Raw genomic sequence first — 19,079 nt, 5'->3', positions numbered from 1 at the left:
CATCCCCCCCCCCCCAATTAAAAGTACTCCAAATCAAAGTACTAGCCTGACTGGAACGTAAGCTCTGTAGTACAATACTGCTAACAAGATATACCCACCTCTCCTATTAAGTGGATCTCAACAGGAACTCATAAGGAGTCACCAACTGTGTGTCCTCTTTCTCCCATAAAGGAGAACACTTTGCTGAACCCCACCCCACCTCAACCTTTCACCCAGGGAATGTGCTCCCTCTCTGCAACTCCCCACCTCAATCTAGGCCTAGCTCAGAGACTCAACGAAGCTACAGCAACTTGTGGGGCAGGAGAACTATGAAGGCTGGCCAATCTTGCATATGGTTCAATGAGGGACCAAAAACAACAGGAAAGCTTCACTTTCTGCGAAGTTCTGGTTGAGTTGGTGTTTTATATGCTAGTGTGTACACCTGATATTTATATTATGAAATCGGACACCCATGGCGAGGTGAAGAACCTGCAGCTTCTTCTGCTGCACTGACACATCTGGCTTTACCCTAAAACCACAAAATGCAAACATATTTCCACAACCTTTTTTCTTTTTCTAAACCAGACCTTTCTCTTTCAAAGCTCTGCCCTGAGTGTGGTCCACATTCTACCATGCTAAATAAATCAAGGAAGGCCAAATTCCTGGTTAGGCAATTTTTTGTTGAATTTTATCTAAAGTTATGTTGTTACTGCATCTTAAAACAAACCTGATCCCCGCAGGATTTTGTGCTGTGAGTAATTCTCCCTTAGGTGGGCTTATTGGTATGGCTTTTCAATGTGAGCAGATTTCAGGCTTGCAAGATCTACTTTGTGGCTTGTTTGTTTGTTGTTTGTTTTACTGGAGCCCCAAGATCTGCAAACCAGAACCAAGTGCAAAAGAAGTGAGATTAGAATTAAAGAAAAGCCACTGAACACATTCTGAGCCTAGGAGTTCCTTTTTGTGTCTAGAACTGGACTGAGCTCACAGCCTTTTCATACAAAAGTCCAGTCCTGTTTGCTCCCAGACTTTCAGCAGCCTTGTGTAAGTGAAAAAAAAATGCCATATTGTCATGTTTATTTCAGGCTATTTATACACCATTTAATTACTGGAGTTTTTAATGAGGTGAACACAAAACCTGAAGAACGAACAAAGGGTAAAATCAATTTAAAATTAACCATAAAATGACTTCCTTAACGTGACTATTGATATAAAAAGCGCCTGAAGTTCAACCGGAGGAGAGGCCTGTCTAGGGGGTTCCAGAGAATCAGGTCCACATTACGGAAACAAACAACTCCTGTTGAGTAGGAGCTAGGCATTTGACCCCATTAATCTGACTCACCTGGAGACTCCCTCAAAGATCTCAATGACTGAACTGGAATAGAAGGGATAAGGCATTCTGGACCCAAGTTATTAGAGGCCTTGTAAATTAATACAAAAACCCTGAACTAGGCCTGGCAATATATGGGCAACCAGTGCAAGATTTTAAGGACTGGAGTTGTGTGCTTTTAAGCACCAGTAGTATGTTGGGACTTGCTATTGTTGAACAATCAAGAGTCAGAAACCCTTGCTCATCTACTTCTAATCGTGCAGAGATCCTTCAAGAGATCTTGATCAACCTTCTGGCCACCCAAGAGCAGCTTCCTCTCTACATGTCCACCACCAAGCCTTTGTAGCAGTGAGTGGCAGCAGCCTGTGGCCTTCTGGACGTTGATACATCTCCTCCCATGAGCCTTTGCCAACACAGCAAGTTGCATTCCAGCGACCACCCTCAACCCTAAGTTGTTACATACAGAAAGTGTTCTTTGACTGTGCCCTCCACTTACCTGAGTATACCTGTTGCAAAATTTTGCTTTTTGGTTTGTGATTGCAATAACATCAACATTTTATTGATTTACAGTACAGAGCTATGCTTGTTTACTCAGAAGTAAATCCCACTGAATTCAGTTACTTTTACTCTCAAGTTAAGTGAATGCTGACTTGTAGTTTAAGTCTTATTTTTAATGGGTGTGGGTGTTGTGGGTGTATGAGCTGCCCTGGACATTTATTTCGGTAGCAACATGGAATTCTCCCCCTCCCCTTCCACAAATTTTATAAATATTAACCAAACCAAGCCAGCAGCATTTTCCACAATGGAAAAGGGGAAATGATAACAAGTGAGGTGCGGGGAACAGTATCACGGCGTTCATAATCAGATTTAAGTTATCAGTATGTTTCCATCTACATAAATGTTAATCTGCAACTTCTTGGTTGAAAGCCAACTCGCTTAGTTGAAATCTTCAAACCGCTTCATTTTAAAGCCAGCCCACAAGTGTCCCTTGCTGACCTTTTTTTCCACTCAGGGGAACAGCCTGGCAGACAAAGCTGCAATCCTATATCCACTTACACGGGAGTAAACGCAACTGAACTTGATGGGCTTACTTCCCAGGAGGCATATGCATCAAGTCTGCAGAAGTTGCAAAAGTCCAGTATAACAGGCTACCTGCCCCAGCTACACGTGTCAATCATGATATTAAATAAATAAATCTCCAGTGGACAGAGACCTCTATAGCTCAGTTGGTAGAGCACGGGACTCTTAATCTCAGGATCATGGGTTTGAGCCCCATGTTGGGCAAAAGATTCCTGCATTGCAGGGGGTTGGGCTAGATCAGTGTTCCCCAACCTTGAGCCTCCAGCTGTTTTTGGACTACAACTCCCATCATCCCTCACTAGCAAGATCAGTGGTCAAGGATGATGGGAATTGTAGTCCAAAAACAGCTGGAGGCCCAAGGTTGGGGAACACTGGGCTAGATGACCCTCGTGATCCCTTCCAACTCTACAATTCTATGATTATCTGATATCTCTACAAATACAGTAGCAATTCTCTGGGCACATGACTCATCATGAATCAGCTGCTTGATGATCCCCTCAGCATGTTCCACTTCAGTAGGCTCAAGCTTGACACTTGATGATGCCGTCATCACTTCAGCTGCAGATATAGGGTAGTTAGAGAAACCCCGCTCCCTCACAAACTTCCTCCCGTGTAATACAATGGATTTACTTGGCTGTTAATCAACTGTCACTCCCAGCCTTGCTCAAATTGTTCTATATGGCTCTCTGAGTTCCTTTCTTCTTATAAGTGTCAAAAACAATTTTCACATGGGGTGGAGGGTCGGGCCACCATCTTGCATCATTCTATTTGCCGAAAAGGAGGGGCCACCAACCTTCTTGGGCCTGTGGCACATTTGAAATTTTGAGGGAATGCTGTAGGGACCACCTTCTCTGTTTGCTTCCCCTCCACCTCCAGCTTCCCAGACTGAAAGTAAGAGAGAAAACATGTACATCGTCCACACACAAAGGAAGTCAATTAATATTCATATTTTACAAGAGAGGAACACTACGGTTGCTAACTGATTTGTAAAAAACCAGCCACAGCAAATTCCCCTCCCCTTTCTATTTTACATGCTACTGTTGCAATTATTGGTGTTTGAAATCCTAGCCAATATACTACAAACATCCCAAAGATGTAGCAGTAAATACAAATCTACCTTTGCTGCCAGACCTCCATTTTAATAACTGTGGAAATACAAGACATCCCATCAGTATTGGCATTCTGCTGGCTCTTGAAGAAACACCTATTCCCCTACATGATCTCCTGGACTTGAACCTCCTGTTTTAACTCCTCTTTTAACTCCTAAAAGCCATGCTGCTTTAACAGGCTTATTTCATTGTACAACTTCATTGCAAGTGCTTATTTTCATGTTTTGATGAAATTGCTTTCTTGTGTATTTTGACTACAGTGGTACCTTGGGTTACACACGCTTCAGGTTACAGACTCCGCTAACCCAGAAATAGTACCTCAGATTAAGAGCTTTGCTTCAGGATGAGAACAGAAATCGTGCTCCAGCGGTGCAGCGGCAGCAGGAGGCCCCATTAGGTAAAGTGGTCTTCAGGTTAAGAACAGTTTCAGGTTAAGAACGGACCTCCGGAACGAATTAAGTACGTAACCAGAGGTACCACTGTATTGCGTTTTTATTTTCTGTAATTGCTTTCATGCTTATTAAGCACTTAGAAGCCACCTTGGTGGTATATAAATTAGCAAATTATAAGAAAGAGAATTTCTGCAGTTCCTCCCTAGATTTGCCAATCTGTTCAAACAACAAAATACAGAAGTGAGAGGACCAGCTTTATTTGTAGCTTCGCTTGAAATACAGTCAATTGGGTGGGTGGTGGTGAGGGAGCAACATTGCAACTGTAGATCAAAACGGTTAAGAATAAGGAAGAAGAGAAATCTTAGTTAAAGCCATAGCAGATTACACTTTCTAGAAATACGTGTGAGTACCACTAAGTATTCTTCCTTTTTTTTTCAAAGGGCGTATGCACCACTTAGAGAAGTTCTGTTCAACTTTCAGTTTAACAGAGGTTATGAACATTATGTTGACACGACTATACATGCAAATTACATTCCGCAGAAAGGACGGGGGAAATGTGGTTTGTGGTTTATCTTGTTTCAACTTCACAAAACAAACCATCTACAATCATTTTCCAACTCTTCTCTGTTGACATTGTGATATGTCTCCAACAACAACCATTTAAAAAACAATGGACACTGATTTTCCCTACCTTAATGAAGAGAACACATTTATCAAAAGCAGGGACTTTTAAAGAAAGTTTTTGTTATTTATGTATATTTTTACTGTTGTAACTCCATGAAGTGCAATTTTTGTTGTATGTATCCTATACCCCATATAGCAAAAGGAACAGGCCCAGTGTGGGGGAATCTATAGCCCCACAGATGTTGAACTCCAACTCACATCAGCCCCAGCCAACATGTCAAGGATGATGGGAGCTGAAGTCCAATGACTTCTAGAGGGCCACACGTTCTCATTTTCTGGAGTAAGAACTGTTGTGGAGTTATGGTTTGTTTCGGTCTAAACAAACCATGATCTGTAGCCACTATCTGTTCTGGCTTACTGATCATGGTTTGAGGAAAAAACAAGAACACACACACACAACCCAAACAACCACAATCCCCAATTTGTACATAACACTTAGTCAAGGACTGTGGTTTGTTTCCCCCATGCATTGATGGGGAGGAGCACAGTGGCCCAGATTAGTGGAATAATGGTAAGCCACTCACTCTGGTTTCCTGTGACGTGTGGATTGACCTACAGATTGAGTAAAGTATTCCCAAGAAATGGGGAAGCTACAACTGCTGCTGCCACTGCCACTGCCTGTAAGAACTGCCAGGGACATTAAAGTAGAACAAGACAGGGAGGGACAAGAAGGGAGGGAATTTACAACAAAAAGCACCTGCCGCATGTACGTCATTTGGATTGTATGCAAAAAATCTAGAGTCATTTTTACTTCCCTATTCCACACAGTGCAGAGTCTGGAAAGCCCTTCAGGGTTTGAACTGAGCTTGTGTTCCTCAGGCACTGATTTAGGGCAAGGTCCCCTTCAGCCACACATCCTCCTTGCCTAATGTATGCCTAGCCTGCTTATGCCCAGGGCTTCAGCTTCCAACATATCAGGAATTTTTTTACGTAGAGACACTTTCCAACAAGCAACCCCACTTGAATGCATTGTGAGCTGATGACATCCTTCAGAACCAGGTGCCTCCTCCATACATTTAAATGGGATATAGAGGTAACACCAGACAAGTGAGGTAGGCAGAACCTCTCCCTACTTACCTCCCCATATTGTTATGCAGCCCCCCCCCCCGCACTTCTCTCTCAGCTGAGCCTCTGGTATCATAGTTCAACTAAGGAGAAAGACAGCTGGGCAGGTCAGTGGACCACCGGAGAGCATCCTTAACAGCAGATCCCTGATGCCTGCTATAGGGCCTTCTTAAACAAAAACCTGGAGTCACTCCTGATTGCTGTCATTATCGGTTTTACTCACCAAACTGCTGAACCAGTGCAAGCTCTGACATTTCAGTGGGGCCTGAACCACTCTACAAAGATTTTAGAGATGCTCCGATGGTAGGCCTTAAAAACCAGTGATGGAGAACTTGTGGGCCTCCTGATGTTGTTAGACAACATCTCCCATCATCTCTGACCACCAACCATGTTGGCTGGGGCAGATGGGAGTTGTAGACCAGAGGGTCACAAGTTCCCCCATCCCTGCCCTAAATCATCTGCCCCAGTGAAGACACATTTGAGATAATAGGAACACTTCAGGCTTGGGTTTCCCATTAGACTTGACCTTTGACATTTACTGCTTTGACCGCCTGCTGCCCCCATCAGCACATCCACTTCTATTCCTCACTTGAAAGTCTTTTCTTCCACAGAGAACGGGATCTCCTTTAGGTGAGTTCAACCATTCAAGAAAACATGAGGTTATCTACGTGGGTGCTAAACAATATAAATTGATATCCAAGTTCTACTCCACCCATAAAAATAAATAAAGTCTATAAATAGTTGATTTTCACAGGACCTTAGCTTGAACGGAATCTTATATTATTCCAGTATAATATAAAACTTGATCCTAAAGTTTCAGGCCAGTGTATCTATTACCAGAAAAAAAATCGGCTTCTGTGATCCTTAGAGTTTGGGACATTTCCCCCAAGTTAAGGATGGGGAACCTCCAGATGTTGGTTGGACTACAACTCCCATCATCCCTTATGCTGTCTCGGACTAATGGGAGTCTGAGACCAACAACATGTGGATGGCTACAGCATTCCCATCCCTTTTCTAAACATTTATATGTTGAAGTCTTATCTAGTAACACATAAAAGAAACAAAATCACTCTCTTTAAGTCGGGCCATGGCTATACAGTACCACTGAAACAAATCCTTCATTTTTCTTTTAAACACTGGCTGACCTTTACTCGCAACTTGCAAGAGACCGCCCTATCTATTGATTTTTATTAATACTACGTTCCAGGCAAGCATGTTTATGATAGCAGCCTTACTCATGATTTCCGGTAAGAGTTTAAACAGAGCCAAATACATGTTAGAATTTATTTATTTTTTGGGAGGAAAAAAATCCTTTATCACAAAATGGACAGTCTCTCAAATATTTTATATGGTGTCTTGAACAATGCTATACAATGCATTTCAATGTAAATTTGACAAATGTTTATGTTTTGGGGTCCAAGAAAGGAAATATTTATATGGCTTTAATTAGTGACAGTTGAAAAGTTTTGTTTTGTTCAGGACGTTTGTTTATAATGGCAGTTTGCAGAGAAATGTTTTATCTTCCTCTTCTAAGGCTGTGTATACAAGAGTCAAAACCTACAGTCGAGTATTAGCCTACTGTCCCTTGTACACTTAAAAAAAATAAAAGTTATTCCAGTCCTGCTGCTCTTTTGTTTTTAATTTTCACAGATTCTTTAGGTTTTAGGTTTTTGATGTTTAGATTAGCCCACTGATAAAGATGCTGACAGTCTGTTTGACTTTATGTCATGAAAGAAAATAGTTCTCACTGTACCTGATAAAATTCCCGAAGCCAATTCTTCTGTAAATTTTCTGGCTGGAAAATAAACAAATAAAATAAAATTAATATATGACTTCTGTAATACAGACAAGGCAAAATGACTAAACAAAAGATACAAGCACTGATTTTAGCATGTGCACTTAAAAGGAGTATTTCAATTACACACAAATAAGACTTTTGATTTTTGTGATGTTGGAAGTTGATATTGCTTCTCTCAGGCACACAACCAATAAAACGTTTCACCAAAGGAACTTTGACATAGTGGGTTTCATTCAATGTTCTCTTCAGAGCAGACCCATTGAAATGAACAAGCATGACTAATCTAGGACCATTAATTTTAGTAAGTAATTAGTAATTTTAGTAGCACTGGATACAACTCACTATATATAATTAATTTATAGCATTTGTCCTCAGCCAAAAAAGGCTCTCACAGCGGCTTACATAAATTCAAAACAAGACATTCCCTATCTGCAGGCTTACAAGCTTTGTTTTATAAAAAAATAAAAAATACAAGGGGAAAAAGGAAAATCAAAACTCAGACACCAATTTCTAGACCATTGTTCCTGTATTGACCAGCTGACACAGTTCTGAGGCAGGAAGGTAGCTGATGGAGCTGAGACTCCAACAAAGGCGATGGAGTGAGCTCTGCTTCCTCTCTCCTGTTGATGCAGTTTGATGGAATGGCAGCCTGCAGGTGACATTTAAGGAAGGAGGCGGCCTGATGGAGCTGGCCTGTCCCAGCAGAGTCAATGGACCATTATGGTTGTGAGTCTTGGAAGACCTGCCCCCCGCCTTGAAGGCCTTCTTCCACCTGGCTGGGGTGGGTGGGCCCCTGGTTCAATCCAGCTACAAAGTCTAATACTCTTGGGCTGGGGTATTGTTTGGTGAGGTTTGTTTGGGGTGGGGTGGCGGTGGTTGCTGTTATTGATATCAAATTTTTGGTATCTTTATTTTGTATATTTATGATGATTCGTTCATAATAACTGAGATTTGATATTCTCATAGCACCACTCGCCAGGCTATACAGCAGACATTTTTTCTGGAACGAAAACTCAGATACAACGGTACCTCAGTTTTCGAACATAATCCTTTCCGGAAGACTGTTCAAGTTCTGAAACATTCGAAAACCGAAAACTCAGTAGCCGACAGCTAGGCCACAGGACCTTGCATTCAGCGGAAGTCACGTGGCATGTTCAACTTCCAAGGCTTCGAAAACCAAAGCATAGGTTTACGGCATTCGAAAACCGAAATGTTCGTCAATGGAGACGTTTGAATACTGAGGTACTACTGTACATAGAAAGTTGAACTGGAAGCAGATATTACAAAAAAATGAAAAACATGGGGCTGCTGGAGACACTTGCCACTCTTGAAATGCGGGGGAATAATGAAACAAATGTGTGTGTTTTTAACTGCATCCACCCTGCCAGACCTGGAAATAGCAGGCAGAGCTGTTGATAAGTTGCTGGAGTCATAGCACCCCAGCAGGCTCACCACTGGTAACTGCTCTGGGCACTCCAGGGAGCAGGTCTTCCAGGACTGACAGGCCAAGATATTGCAATGGTGTCCACTGATAGTATCACTTGTACAGCCCAGTGCACAAATTAGACTATCTAAAAGCATTGTGAGCTGCTTGCTGGAAGCAGGGGAGGCAGGAACGTGACGATCTAAGAAAAATTATGGGAGAAGGGGAATGGAATGAAATACACAGGAAGATATCAGGGCTAAATGGCTGGCACCTAAACTAGAAACACTCCACACTGCAACACTTCGTTGCAGGTCCCACTTGTTAACTTCTAATAGACATATTTTACCGAAAACAGTGATTTATAGGTTGTCACAAAAAGAGAAAGGAAAATATTTTTACAGTTCTCGGGTATTGACGTCAAAGCTTTATGTTTTCTGTGTGACTTATTATCGGTTTTAAACTGTCAAGAGCTACAATTCCGAAAAGCAAAATGAAGAAAATGTTTTGGCGCCACTTTCAGTTTGGAAAACAAATACGAGAAGAGAGTCGCATCAGTTCAGGGCATTTTCAAACATCACAAGCCTTCCACGCCACCATGTTATATTCACTGCAAGCCTTTTAAACAATTAATATGGCAGACTGAGTTTGTTACACAAACGGGAAGTTGGCTCTCAGTGGCTGGAATGCAAATTCACAAGCCTTTGGTGTACAACCACCTCCAAACGGGGAACAGCTCCTAGCCAACTCAATCCTTGCAAAAACTGCAAAACTCAACACCAGAAAAAAAGCCACAAAATAAATTTATGTCCAAGGCAGTCAGTCAACGGTGTTATGAAAAGGGATCGCTGCACTATAAAATACTTTATGGCAGCTGTTTTATAGATGCCAAATAATTCCAGCATTACACAAGGAGAGGACAGAGGTATGGGAAAGGCAACCCAGCCATAGAGCTGGTAACTTATTTTTATTTCTGCTCAGCGGCTGCACGGCGTTCTGGAAAATTACAGAGAAAATTCATGGACCTATAATCACAAATGCCAACTATCATTTGACATGCTTTTACAGCCTGTCAGTATAGCATTTTTTATATATATAAAGGCAGTTAAGACTGTTCTTACTCAAAGGAGCATAAAGAGAGCTCTGCTGGAACAACTCACGGAAGGCCATCGAGAAAGTAACAAATCTACTTCCCAAAGCCATTTGGGTATTCTGGCAAATGTGAAGGCCTTTCCAGTGCTGACGCCCCAGTTGTGGAATGCCCTCCTTTCCCCTCTATCTTTGTGGTGCCAGGTGAAAGCCTTATTTTCCGAGGCACTGTATATTTAACTTTTAGTGCTTTTTCATGCATGTTTTCAGTGGTGTGATGTTTCTGGTTTTCTCTCTTCCATTTCCATTGTGATTACCAAGTCACAAGTTACTATTCACAAAATTGTATTGTTCAAAGCCTTGTTCGAAGCAGTGTCGCTGACTGGTGTGTGAAATCAGCCATGGCTACTACATCTTCCTAGCCCTCTTCTATACAGTGGCAGCAAAGTTCCAGTTGCCATGGCCATGCTCTCTGCATTTGGGTTTGGGCAGAAAGGGACTGCCTACCCAACCAGTCAAGGTAGCCAAGGGAGTTTAGACACAGCCATTTTTCTCTGCACCAGGCACAGTCACAGGCAGATGATCAAGTGGGCTTGATGCACACTTCTTTGCTGCCATGACTGCCACTAGGTAAGCTCCATGATGAACCCTCACCAGTGTTCAATTGCATTCGACTGCAGTTTCCCTCCACTCGCATTCAAACCGTCTCTCAGCTCGTTTCCTCGCTCTAAGTTCTGGAGTATACCAAGGAGCCACAAAGCAGGAGAAGGCATATTAAATTATCTATGGCCTTTCAAACTGTGTGTGTTGGGAGGGTATAGCTTTAGTTTGTTACTACATTGTGTCAGGGTGGATTTGATTTAAATCAAACAATTTAAATCACTAGTCAGTAAAACTTGATTTAAATCTCTCTCTTTTTTATACAGTAAGACTTATTCTTGCTGGTATCATCTTAATACCGTGTTTACAACCAGATAAAGGTTTCATTTTTGGAATAATAAATGTTCAGAGTAGTTTTTACTGATTTGGTCATACTGTTAGAAATACATAGACAGATAATTATGAAATTATTGTGAGGTTTAATAAGTTAACTGTTTATATTTGGACAACTTTTCTGCTGTACTTTATTGGAAGGAGAAAAATAATCATTTCCTTAATAACAACTTAAACAATTTATTTAACTAAAACAATAACATTATAGCATATGTATCCATGTTTGTTAACTGATGTGGTTAAACAATTAAAAAAAAAACTTTTCTGAGTTTTAGCAAACATGAAAAACTTAAAACAAATCATTATTTCCTGATGAATAGCCTTTGGACTATAATTTAACTTAAATAGAAAACTATCTTTAGAAATACTTTTCTTGCAAAAGCATTTTATTTTAAAAATCTGATATAAATTTTTTTAAATCCGATTTTTTTTAAAAAAAATCATTGATTTTTATCCACCCTGCAATGTGTATTTTTGTGCCTTTATATTGGAAGCCGTCCTGTGATCCTCAGATGAAGGGCAGTATAGAAACATAATAAAATTAATATTTGCCATATCTTTATGGACCTACCTACACATCCTTGTTCATGCCCAATTGAATACTCGAAGGCTAGGTTTGCTTGTAACACCAAACTGTAGCTTAATTGATTGTGTGTACAAGCCTGAGGCATTCCTTCCTCCCCTCCCTGCCTCCAGGATGACCACAAAGAGGAGATCAGAAGCTTTCACTTCTGTTTTCAACTTAACCACATTTTAGGGTTGCTTCTGAACTTGAAACTATGATTATTAACATTAACCGGTTCACTGAAAACAAGCCAGGATCTTTAACCAAGGTTCGACCTTTCGGCAAACCATAGTTATTACTAACCACAGCTTGTCTGGGTTAAAACATAATGAGAACTGTGGTTAGTTGAAAATGAGAGGGTTTTCGCCTGGCTGGAATATACCCTTGAACTTTGATCGTGCTTCTTGCTTTCCTTGGGTGGAGAATGCTGGGGGTGGGTTAGAGCTAGTTTACTGTGCAGAGGGAAAATTAACACTTTCGCTTGCAGCCCAGCCTTTATTATTAACATGTGGCCTCCAGAATGTTGCCTAGAATGGAATGCAGCCATCAGTCTGAAAAGGTTCCCCTTTCCAGGTAGACCGAGCCTAAGAATTTCAGAGCAAAAGGGCACTTCACCATCCTATCAGCTTTACTGCTGCCATTAAGTTATGTGGTTGTGAAACAGAATACAGTGGTATCTTGGTTCTCAAACGCCTTGGTTCTCAAATGCCAAAAACACGGAAGTAAGTGTTTTGGTTTTTTAACGTTTTTCGGAAGCTGAACGTCCGATGCGGTTGCTGGCTATTGTTTCTGGGGCATCTGCACCAATCAGAAGCTGCGCCTTGGTTTTTGAACATTTCGGAAGTCAAACGGACTTCTGGAACGGATTAAGTTTGGCGCTTTTGTTTTTGCTATTTACCGGTATTTTGCGTTTTTGTTTTTTAGGCTTTTTCGGTTAATTTGTTTTTGTGACTGTGTGGAACCCAGTTCAGCTACTGATTGATTGATTGATTGATTGATTGTGTGACGGCAGAAATGGATAAAAGCCCCCCATCCAAACAATGACTATTATCAGTGCAGGTAAGAAAAAAAATTTAATTTTAATTTTTATCAACTATAATACTGTCTTATTTATTTTATAGTACAGTACATTGAATATTGCTTTTGTTTTATGGATCAATGGTCTCGTTAGATAGTAAAATTCATGTTAAATTGTTGTTTTAGGGGTACTTTTTAAAAGTCTGGAACAGATTAATCCATTTTTCATTACTTTATATGAGAAAGCACGCCTTGGTTTTGGAATGCTTTGGTTTTGGAACCAACTTCCGGAATGGGTTGAGTTTGAGAACCAAGATACCACTGTATGGAGTTGGAGCTCATGAGCTCTGCTACAAGGCCTTGCCCTTTTAAGTAAGGCACAAACATGGCAACTGCAAAGCACAGTCTTGGACGTCACTCCATGGGTCTTCTATAAACTTAATTTGTATTAGAAGGCAGCAGAGATTATGTCAAAACACAAAGGAAGCCGTGAGTGGAAACAGGAACAACCTCTGAATGCTGGATACAAAACTAATCACTAAATGTGACAGAGATTGTGAAACATTCTGCAAGGCTTACTGTATTTGGGCACATATGAGTGAATCAAAGTTTTGGCTATTAGGCAACACACATTCCTCTGGTGCTTAAAAGAATATACAAAACGACATTACAATTTTTCCTCTCGATCCTGTCTTCAATCAAATCAATGCATGCCACCCTTTAGAGACTTTTATATAGCATTTATATAGCATTTATATAATTCTGAGTAGAATATATTTGAACTTGTTCGTCTTCAGAGCCACTATGTGAAACAGAATAGTGCATTCAATTTTGAAGATAGAAATGGAGGCCATTAAGTAGTTAACTGTCCTAGCAGAATCCAACTCCATGATGGAAGATAAAGTGGTTGAAGTGGGCAAATCCAAAAACCCTCCAAAATCTCTGTCCACTGGGACATTCTGACTAAGTGATGAGATTTAAACAGATCACAGCTAGTGGTATTTGAATAAAATAAGAGTTTAGTTCCCATTTTAAAATATTTAGAAACTTCTTCCCACATATAAACTATCACATTTGCTGTCGATATAAAATATAATAAAAGTGAATAAATAAATCACTAGCTGCCTTCACTGAATTTGTTCACCAGATGGCAGCAGGAAGACGATATTGTGGAACAAACAACGGCTTCAATGTCAGATCTACATAGAAAATGAACTTGCTGGGTTCTGTTCTAAAAGGCTTCCCAATAGTTTTTGAAACAACACACTGAGTCAAAGGTCACTTCATCTCTGCAAAGAGATCCTGGTTGAACTTCCTGGAAAACCAAGGTGGTATTTCCATTGGTCAGCCAGTCCCTGACATCAGAGAGGTAGTTGTCTGTATTCTTTAGAAATCCGTCATACTCAAGGAAAACCATTTAGTTATTCCGTCAACAAACGAAGACTTAGTTTACAGAACATATAATGGGGCCTTCTTGACAGCAGAGCCCATGTTATGGAACAATTCCTCATCCCCACCCAAGGCCAGGCTGGTACCAACACTGTTTCCAGTTTACACCACCAGATTAAAAAATATATATATTTTCTGCCAGGCGCTTCGGAATTAAGAGTGGGCCTGCTTTCTTGAGTACTGTGTATTGGATATGAATTTTACACTATGTACAGCAGATTTTATAAACATTTCATTGCCAATTTTATATATGTAGCCAACCCTCTGGTAATTTTTAATGACCAATGGAGGAATATTGAATAAAAATAAATAAATAATCAAATTTCACTTAATGCAAACGTATAGGAGTATTTCTCTGTGGGCATGGTGAAAATAACACCCTGCAATGGATGCTAGTTCCTCTCAACTGCCAAATAAGGCAGCTGAGACAAGCACACATGAGGAATTTCACCAGGAAAAAAAGTCACCCTCTCCTATTTCAGATCCTTATTTGACTTCTTACATATACACACCCTTCTGAGCCAATGGGAGAGAGCATTCTGTCTTTTTCTCGTGGTTTGAATGTATAGGATTTGGAAGAATTCTGAATCTTGAGGTGCCTCAGGGGGAATTTTGGATGACAAAAGTAAAGCAAGATCAACTCAATGTGGGGAGCCCAAAGTGCTTCTGTTGGTATTTTTAGTGTTTGGTTGTAAATAGTTTAAAAGAATAAAATGAGAATTCCCTGGATGCCTAGATCAAGGTATGAGGCAAGTATTTTTTGGTGAGAAAAAGCCCCAGCAAAAATTTGAAATCACAAAAAATCCAGCAAAGTAAAGCATGGAAATATAGGTTGTTCGACTTTTTAAAATTTCTTCCTAAAGGCTGTTATACCTTTTAAGTCCCCCGCCCCAAGTTCCCCTTACTTCCCTTAGCAAGAAAAAGAAACCATGCATTTGGGAAGTTAAAAATGATTTACTTACAAACTCTTCAAAGGTGAGATTCATGTGCTTTTCCATACAGCAGCAAGAAAGGAGAGGCTGTGCAACTTAATTTCAAAGTTCCTAAATTATTTGTATAAAAGCACAAAGATGGCTTGCTAAAGACACACAGTCCGGGCTTGTAGCAACCAACCTGAATATCCTTCTTGGTCTGTTACATCGTGGAAAACAAAAAGAACAAAGGCTTTTGGCACGACTGCTTACTCTATGGTCCTCTATGAATTAACTAGAACCAAGCACATTGCTGATATGAAGCTGGTATTTACTCCACAACTTCATAGTGTCTAAGTGACCCAGATGCTTAAAAAAATGCTGCAGGCAGCACCTGCCAAAAACACCTGCTTTTAGCATCTCCTAAAAGTGAAATTAGTGGGAAATGGTACGGTGGGTCAGCGGTACTCATCAGAGCTCCAAGACAGCAGTCACTGATTAATACTAGCAAGGAGAGGAGGAAAAGTGAGGTTGGGGAAGCACAGGGCCAATAACTGCTTCTGTTGGTGCATTTATACTGTACCAACTCCCCAATGCCTCACTCCTCCCTTTCCTAGGAAGCAGTCAGGGGGTCAGGTGTGTGCTAGGGCTGTGCAATAAATCGCCATACCATTGAATAGATGTATTGAAATAACATTGTGATAAGTGTTTCAACAGGGCAATATATCAGTAAACAACTGCTGGTGAAAAAAATAGGGAGAACCATTTTTATTTTCTGGTGGTGTTTATGTTGTTGGTTGCCCTTAAATAGCTTTCTTCCATCTTAAAAAGGAAGGGTTGTTTTGCTTGCTTGCCCTCCCTCCCTTTGATAAAAAGGGAGAGATTGGCGAGATGAGGGCTTGGGGGGGGGGCGTTCTGTGGGGAGGGGTAGAGGGGAGAAGATATAGCTGACTGCCTTATGCTGAAATGGGACATTGGGTACTATGTGAGAATGATGGGGAGGGTGTTTTTCAGTAAGCAGTGCAAGCAAATGCATGTCTACTCACGAGCATGCCCTACTGAATTCAATGAGGCTTACTCCCAGGAAAGGAGATGCAAGTTTAGGTGAACTCAGTGGGGCTTATGCATGCATAGATTCCACTTAGATCTCTGAGTGGGGAAGCAGATGCAATATGACTAGCAAATCAATTAAACTACTCTTAAATGAGTTGAAAATGTATTAAATATATTATATGGAAGTTTATTTAATATTTTTTATTAAATCTCCTACTTCTTTACATTTTAAGGCCGTTGACCGCCACAGGGAGCCTCGTCAAGGCCCTCGGCTGCTGTGGGAAAGCGCAGCACACCCTCCACCGCTGCGGGGAGGTATGGCATTACAAAGGTCCTTTTGGACCCAGAAGAGGGCGGAACAGGGGTAGGGGCCAGTGGCGTAGCGTGGGTTGTCAGCACCCGGGGCACGGCAAGTAATTTGCACCCCCTAACTCGTGGATTTGTGCCCCCTAACCCGTGGATTTGCGCCCCCTAACCCTAACCCCCAGATGTTGTGCACCTTGCGGCCGGCCCCCCCAGCACCCCCCACGCTATGCCACTGGTGGGGGCATAACAGTTTTATGTTTGTTTCGCTGACTTGTGCGGTGGCCAGGAAAGTAACCCTCGCACAAAATGGCGACAACCTGTACTGTATTGCAGTTCAAGGACACATTCCAGCCAAATAAAAGAGGGCACAGAGAAGGACTAGTGAGGGGTACGGCCTGAGAAGAAACGTTGCCAAGTGATGATCCTGAGGGCCTGATAGGGAGGGCCTGGTGGGCCACATTTGTTGCGCACACACCCGAGCTACTTCTGTCTTACACAGTCAACAGAAATATTTTGGTTCTTTTATTTGCTTTTTTCTACACAGTACTACACATATCTTGAACAGCCACTCCATTGTCCCCACTAGCTTCTTTTTTAGAACTGCAAAAGTATGTAGAATCTCTCTTAAAATAACAGGATATGTGCACAGTTCACCACCTCTCATTTCAACTAAACACTATCTCGACCTTTTCCTGAAATTCTGATTCCTACCAATGCTAGCTCATTTTATGCATGTGTGTGTGTTTTAAATTTGGAGTGCTTATAATATTGGTCAGGAACATAAAGCAATAGGCCTGCAAGCACATGGATACCACATGAGCTGCTAAGTTACTGAAACAAAGAATGCTTCACAACACACAGCTAATTTCTTAACTTCCCAACACTCACATGCCCGGCAAAACTATATATTTTTAGACAAAGCTGAAATAATACCAGCAACTAGAATACAGAAGTGAGGAGGGGGTAAACTTTACTGACCCCTTTTGAAGTTTCCCTAAAATTGCTTTATGAAGAAAGTTGCATACAAATACAAGGCATATTTGTAATATTAACAAAACGAGCGGTAACCCTTTGAATGATGCACACTTGAGGCTCTGGATGTAAACACTCCTGTTCGTGGTTAAAATAACATTTTCTTGAGACTGAGATGTGAATTGTGTGGCTCCAGATGTTTCACTACAACTCCAATCATCCCTGACTGTCAGGAGTGAGCAAGCAGTAAATCACACTGTGCAAGTTGGAGTTAACTCTTTATTACTAATAACAAGATTGGCATGGACTTTCCAGAGTGTCAGGCCTAATGAGCATAGTAGCTCAGTCCTGTGGATCAGTTGCGGAGACTGAAAGTCCCTACCTTTGAGTATCCTAAGCCGCCATTAGCTTTTACAAAGGGCTGTGTTTTACTGAATTTTAAATGAGTCAGTGTTAGTTCAGACAGGACTTTCCCTGACAATGGAGTGAACAAAATAGGCTGTACCTGGGACAGGTATATGGACAGCAACCCTCATACTCTTTCCAGGAGCACCTTTTATATTAAAAAAGGAGAGCTAATATATAGTAATTAGAGGCTTTGATATCAGAATTTTGCTTTCTGATTTAAAGTAAATGGGAAGTGAAATAGAACTGGTTGGGAAATCATGCAATACATAAGCACTAGAAAGATCAAGACTTGAGAGTACTTTGGCTGGCTACTTCATGCCAGAAACCTTAAAAGGATTGATAACCTGACAAAGTGAATCATTAAAATTGCAAGGTTTAAATGGCAATACCGCCCGCTTAGTATTTCACATTCTTGCTCACATGTAATATAATAGCGTTGGGAAGAACCCAAAGGAGTATTCAGTTCAATTGCCTGCCCGCAGACAAGACAAAGTACAATATATATCCTCCTATTTAAGGATAGACAGATGCAGAAAGGATACAAATTCCTTTTGAAAATTTCTTTTACAGAAAACTTATCCGGAGAACAAATTTAACAAGACTCCAACCAAAGTTCACTGAAGAACAATACATGCCAAAATATATCTTCCATAGCTCCCACTCAAAACATCTTAATGAAAAGTTACCAAATCTAGTTCCAAAACATCTTCCCCAACCAGTGATTCCCTTTCATTCTGCTCAAGTTTCAACACTGAGAGAATTAGGCTACATTCCTATACCAATTTGCCTGAGGTTAAACCCCATTGAATTCAATGAGACTTCTGAGTAGACATGTGTAGGATGGTGCAGTGTATTACTTAATTGTTCTGTTTCTCAGTTTTGAAGGTCTGTAAGATATTAGCCTTTTAATGTGGTAAAACTGGCAGGTCCAGTACATCTGCTATTTCTGCCATCTTTAAAATATAAGTCCTTAGCAATCTGTTGCTACTATGCTTTGTTGTCTTAAAAAAAGACTGTGCACATTTAATACTGGACGAAGAAATCTGAAAATTTTAACACCTAGAGATATAGCACTACCATCTGGATATCTTTAAAATTATGCTTATAAGGAGCTAATGGTTCAGAGTTTGATCCTAGCATTTAGAAATGTTAAATACACCTCCAGTATGCACAATTAAATTGTCAAAATAGAAGAAATAGAGCATTCAAGTTCCTAGGTTAGGCCCTGATTTATGGAACAAAGTTTCACAGCAGAAAGACAAATACAAAGATTAAATATTGCAGGGCTTTTAAAAAACAAAACAAACCAAACAAAAAACACCCCACCTTCCACTCTATAATTTATATCGATCCTTTACTTAATACACTCAAGGCAGTACACACAAATGGCGATAAAATACCATCATACCACCAAGAACAATGGATTAAATTCTTACAGAGCAAAACATTACAAAAACCA

The 19,079-nt window shown here is 40.7% G+C and overlaps 1 protein-coding gene across 4 annotated transcripts in view; it reads right to left on the bottom strand.

Annotated features, from left to right (window-relative positions):
* INPP5A (inositol polyphosphate-5-phosphatase A) overlaps positions 1–19,079 on the bottom strand; it is a 227,122-nt gene that overhangs the window by 173,841 nt on the left and 34,202 nt on the right. For all 4 annotated transcript variants that reach the window (XM_081912811.1, XM_081912813.1, XM_081912812.1 and 1 more), the window contains exon 2: positions 7,390–7,431. In XM_081912811.1, coding sequence (XP_081768937.1) covers positions 7,390–7,431 — 42 coding nt within the window. The remainder of the gene's footprint in view (positions 1–7,389; positions 7,432–19,079) is intronic.

This window comes from Podarcis melisellensis (genome assembly GCF_964234715.1).
Source record: "Podarcis melisellensis genome assembly, chromosome: 5".
Classification (NCBI taxonomy): domain Eukaryota; kingdom Metazoa; phylum Chordata; class Lepidosauria; order Squamata; family Lacertidae; genus Podarcis; species Podarcis melisellensis.
Note: the sequence above shows the minus strand (reverse complement) of the source record. Positions and strands in the feature narration are given on the sequence as shown.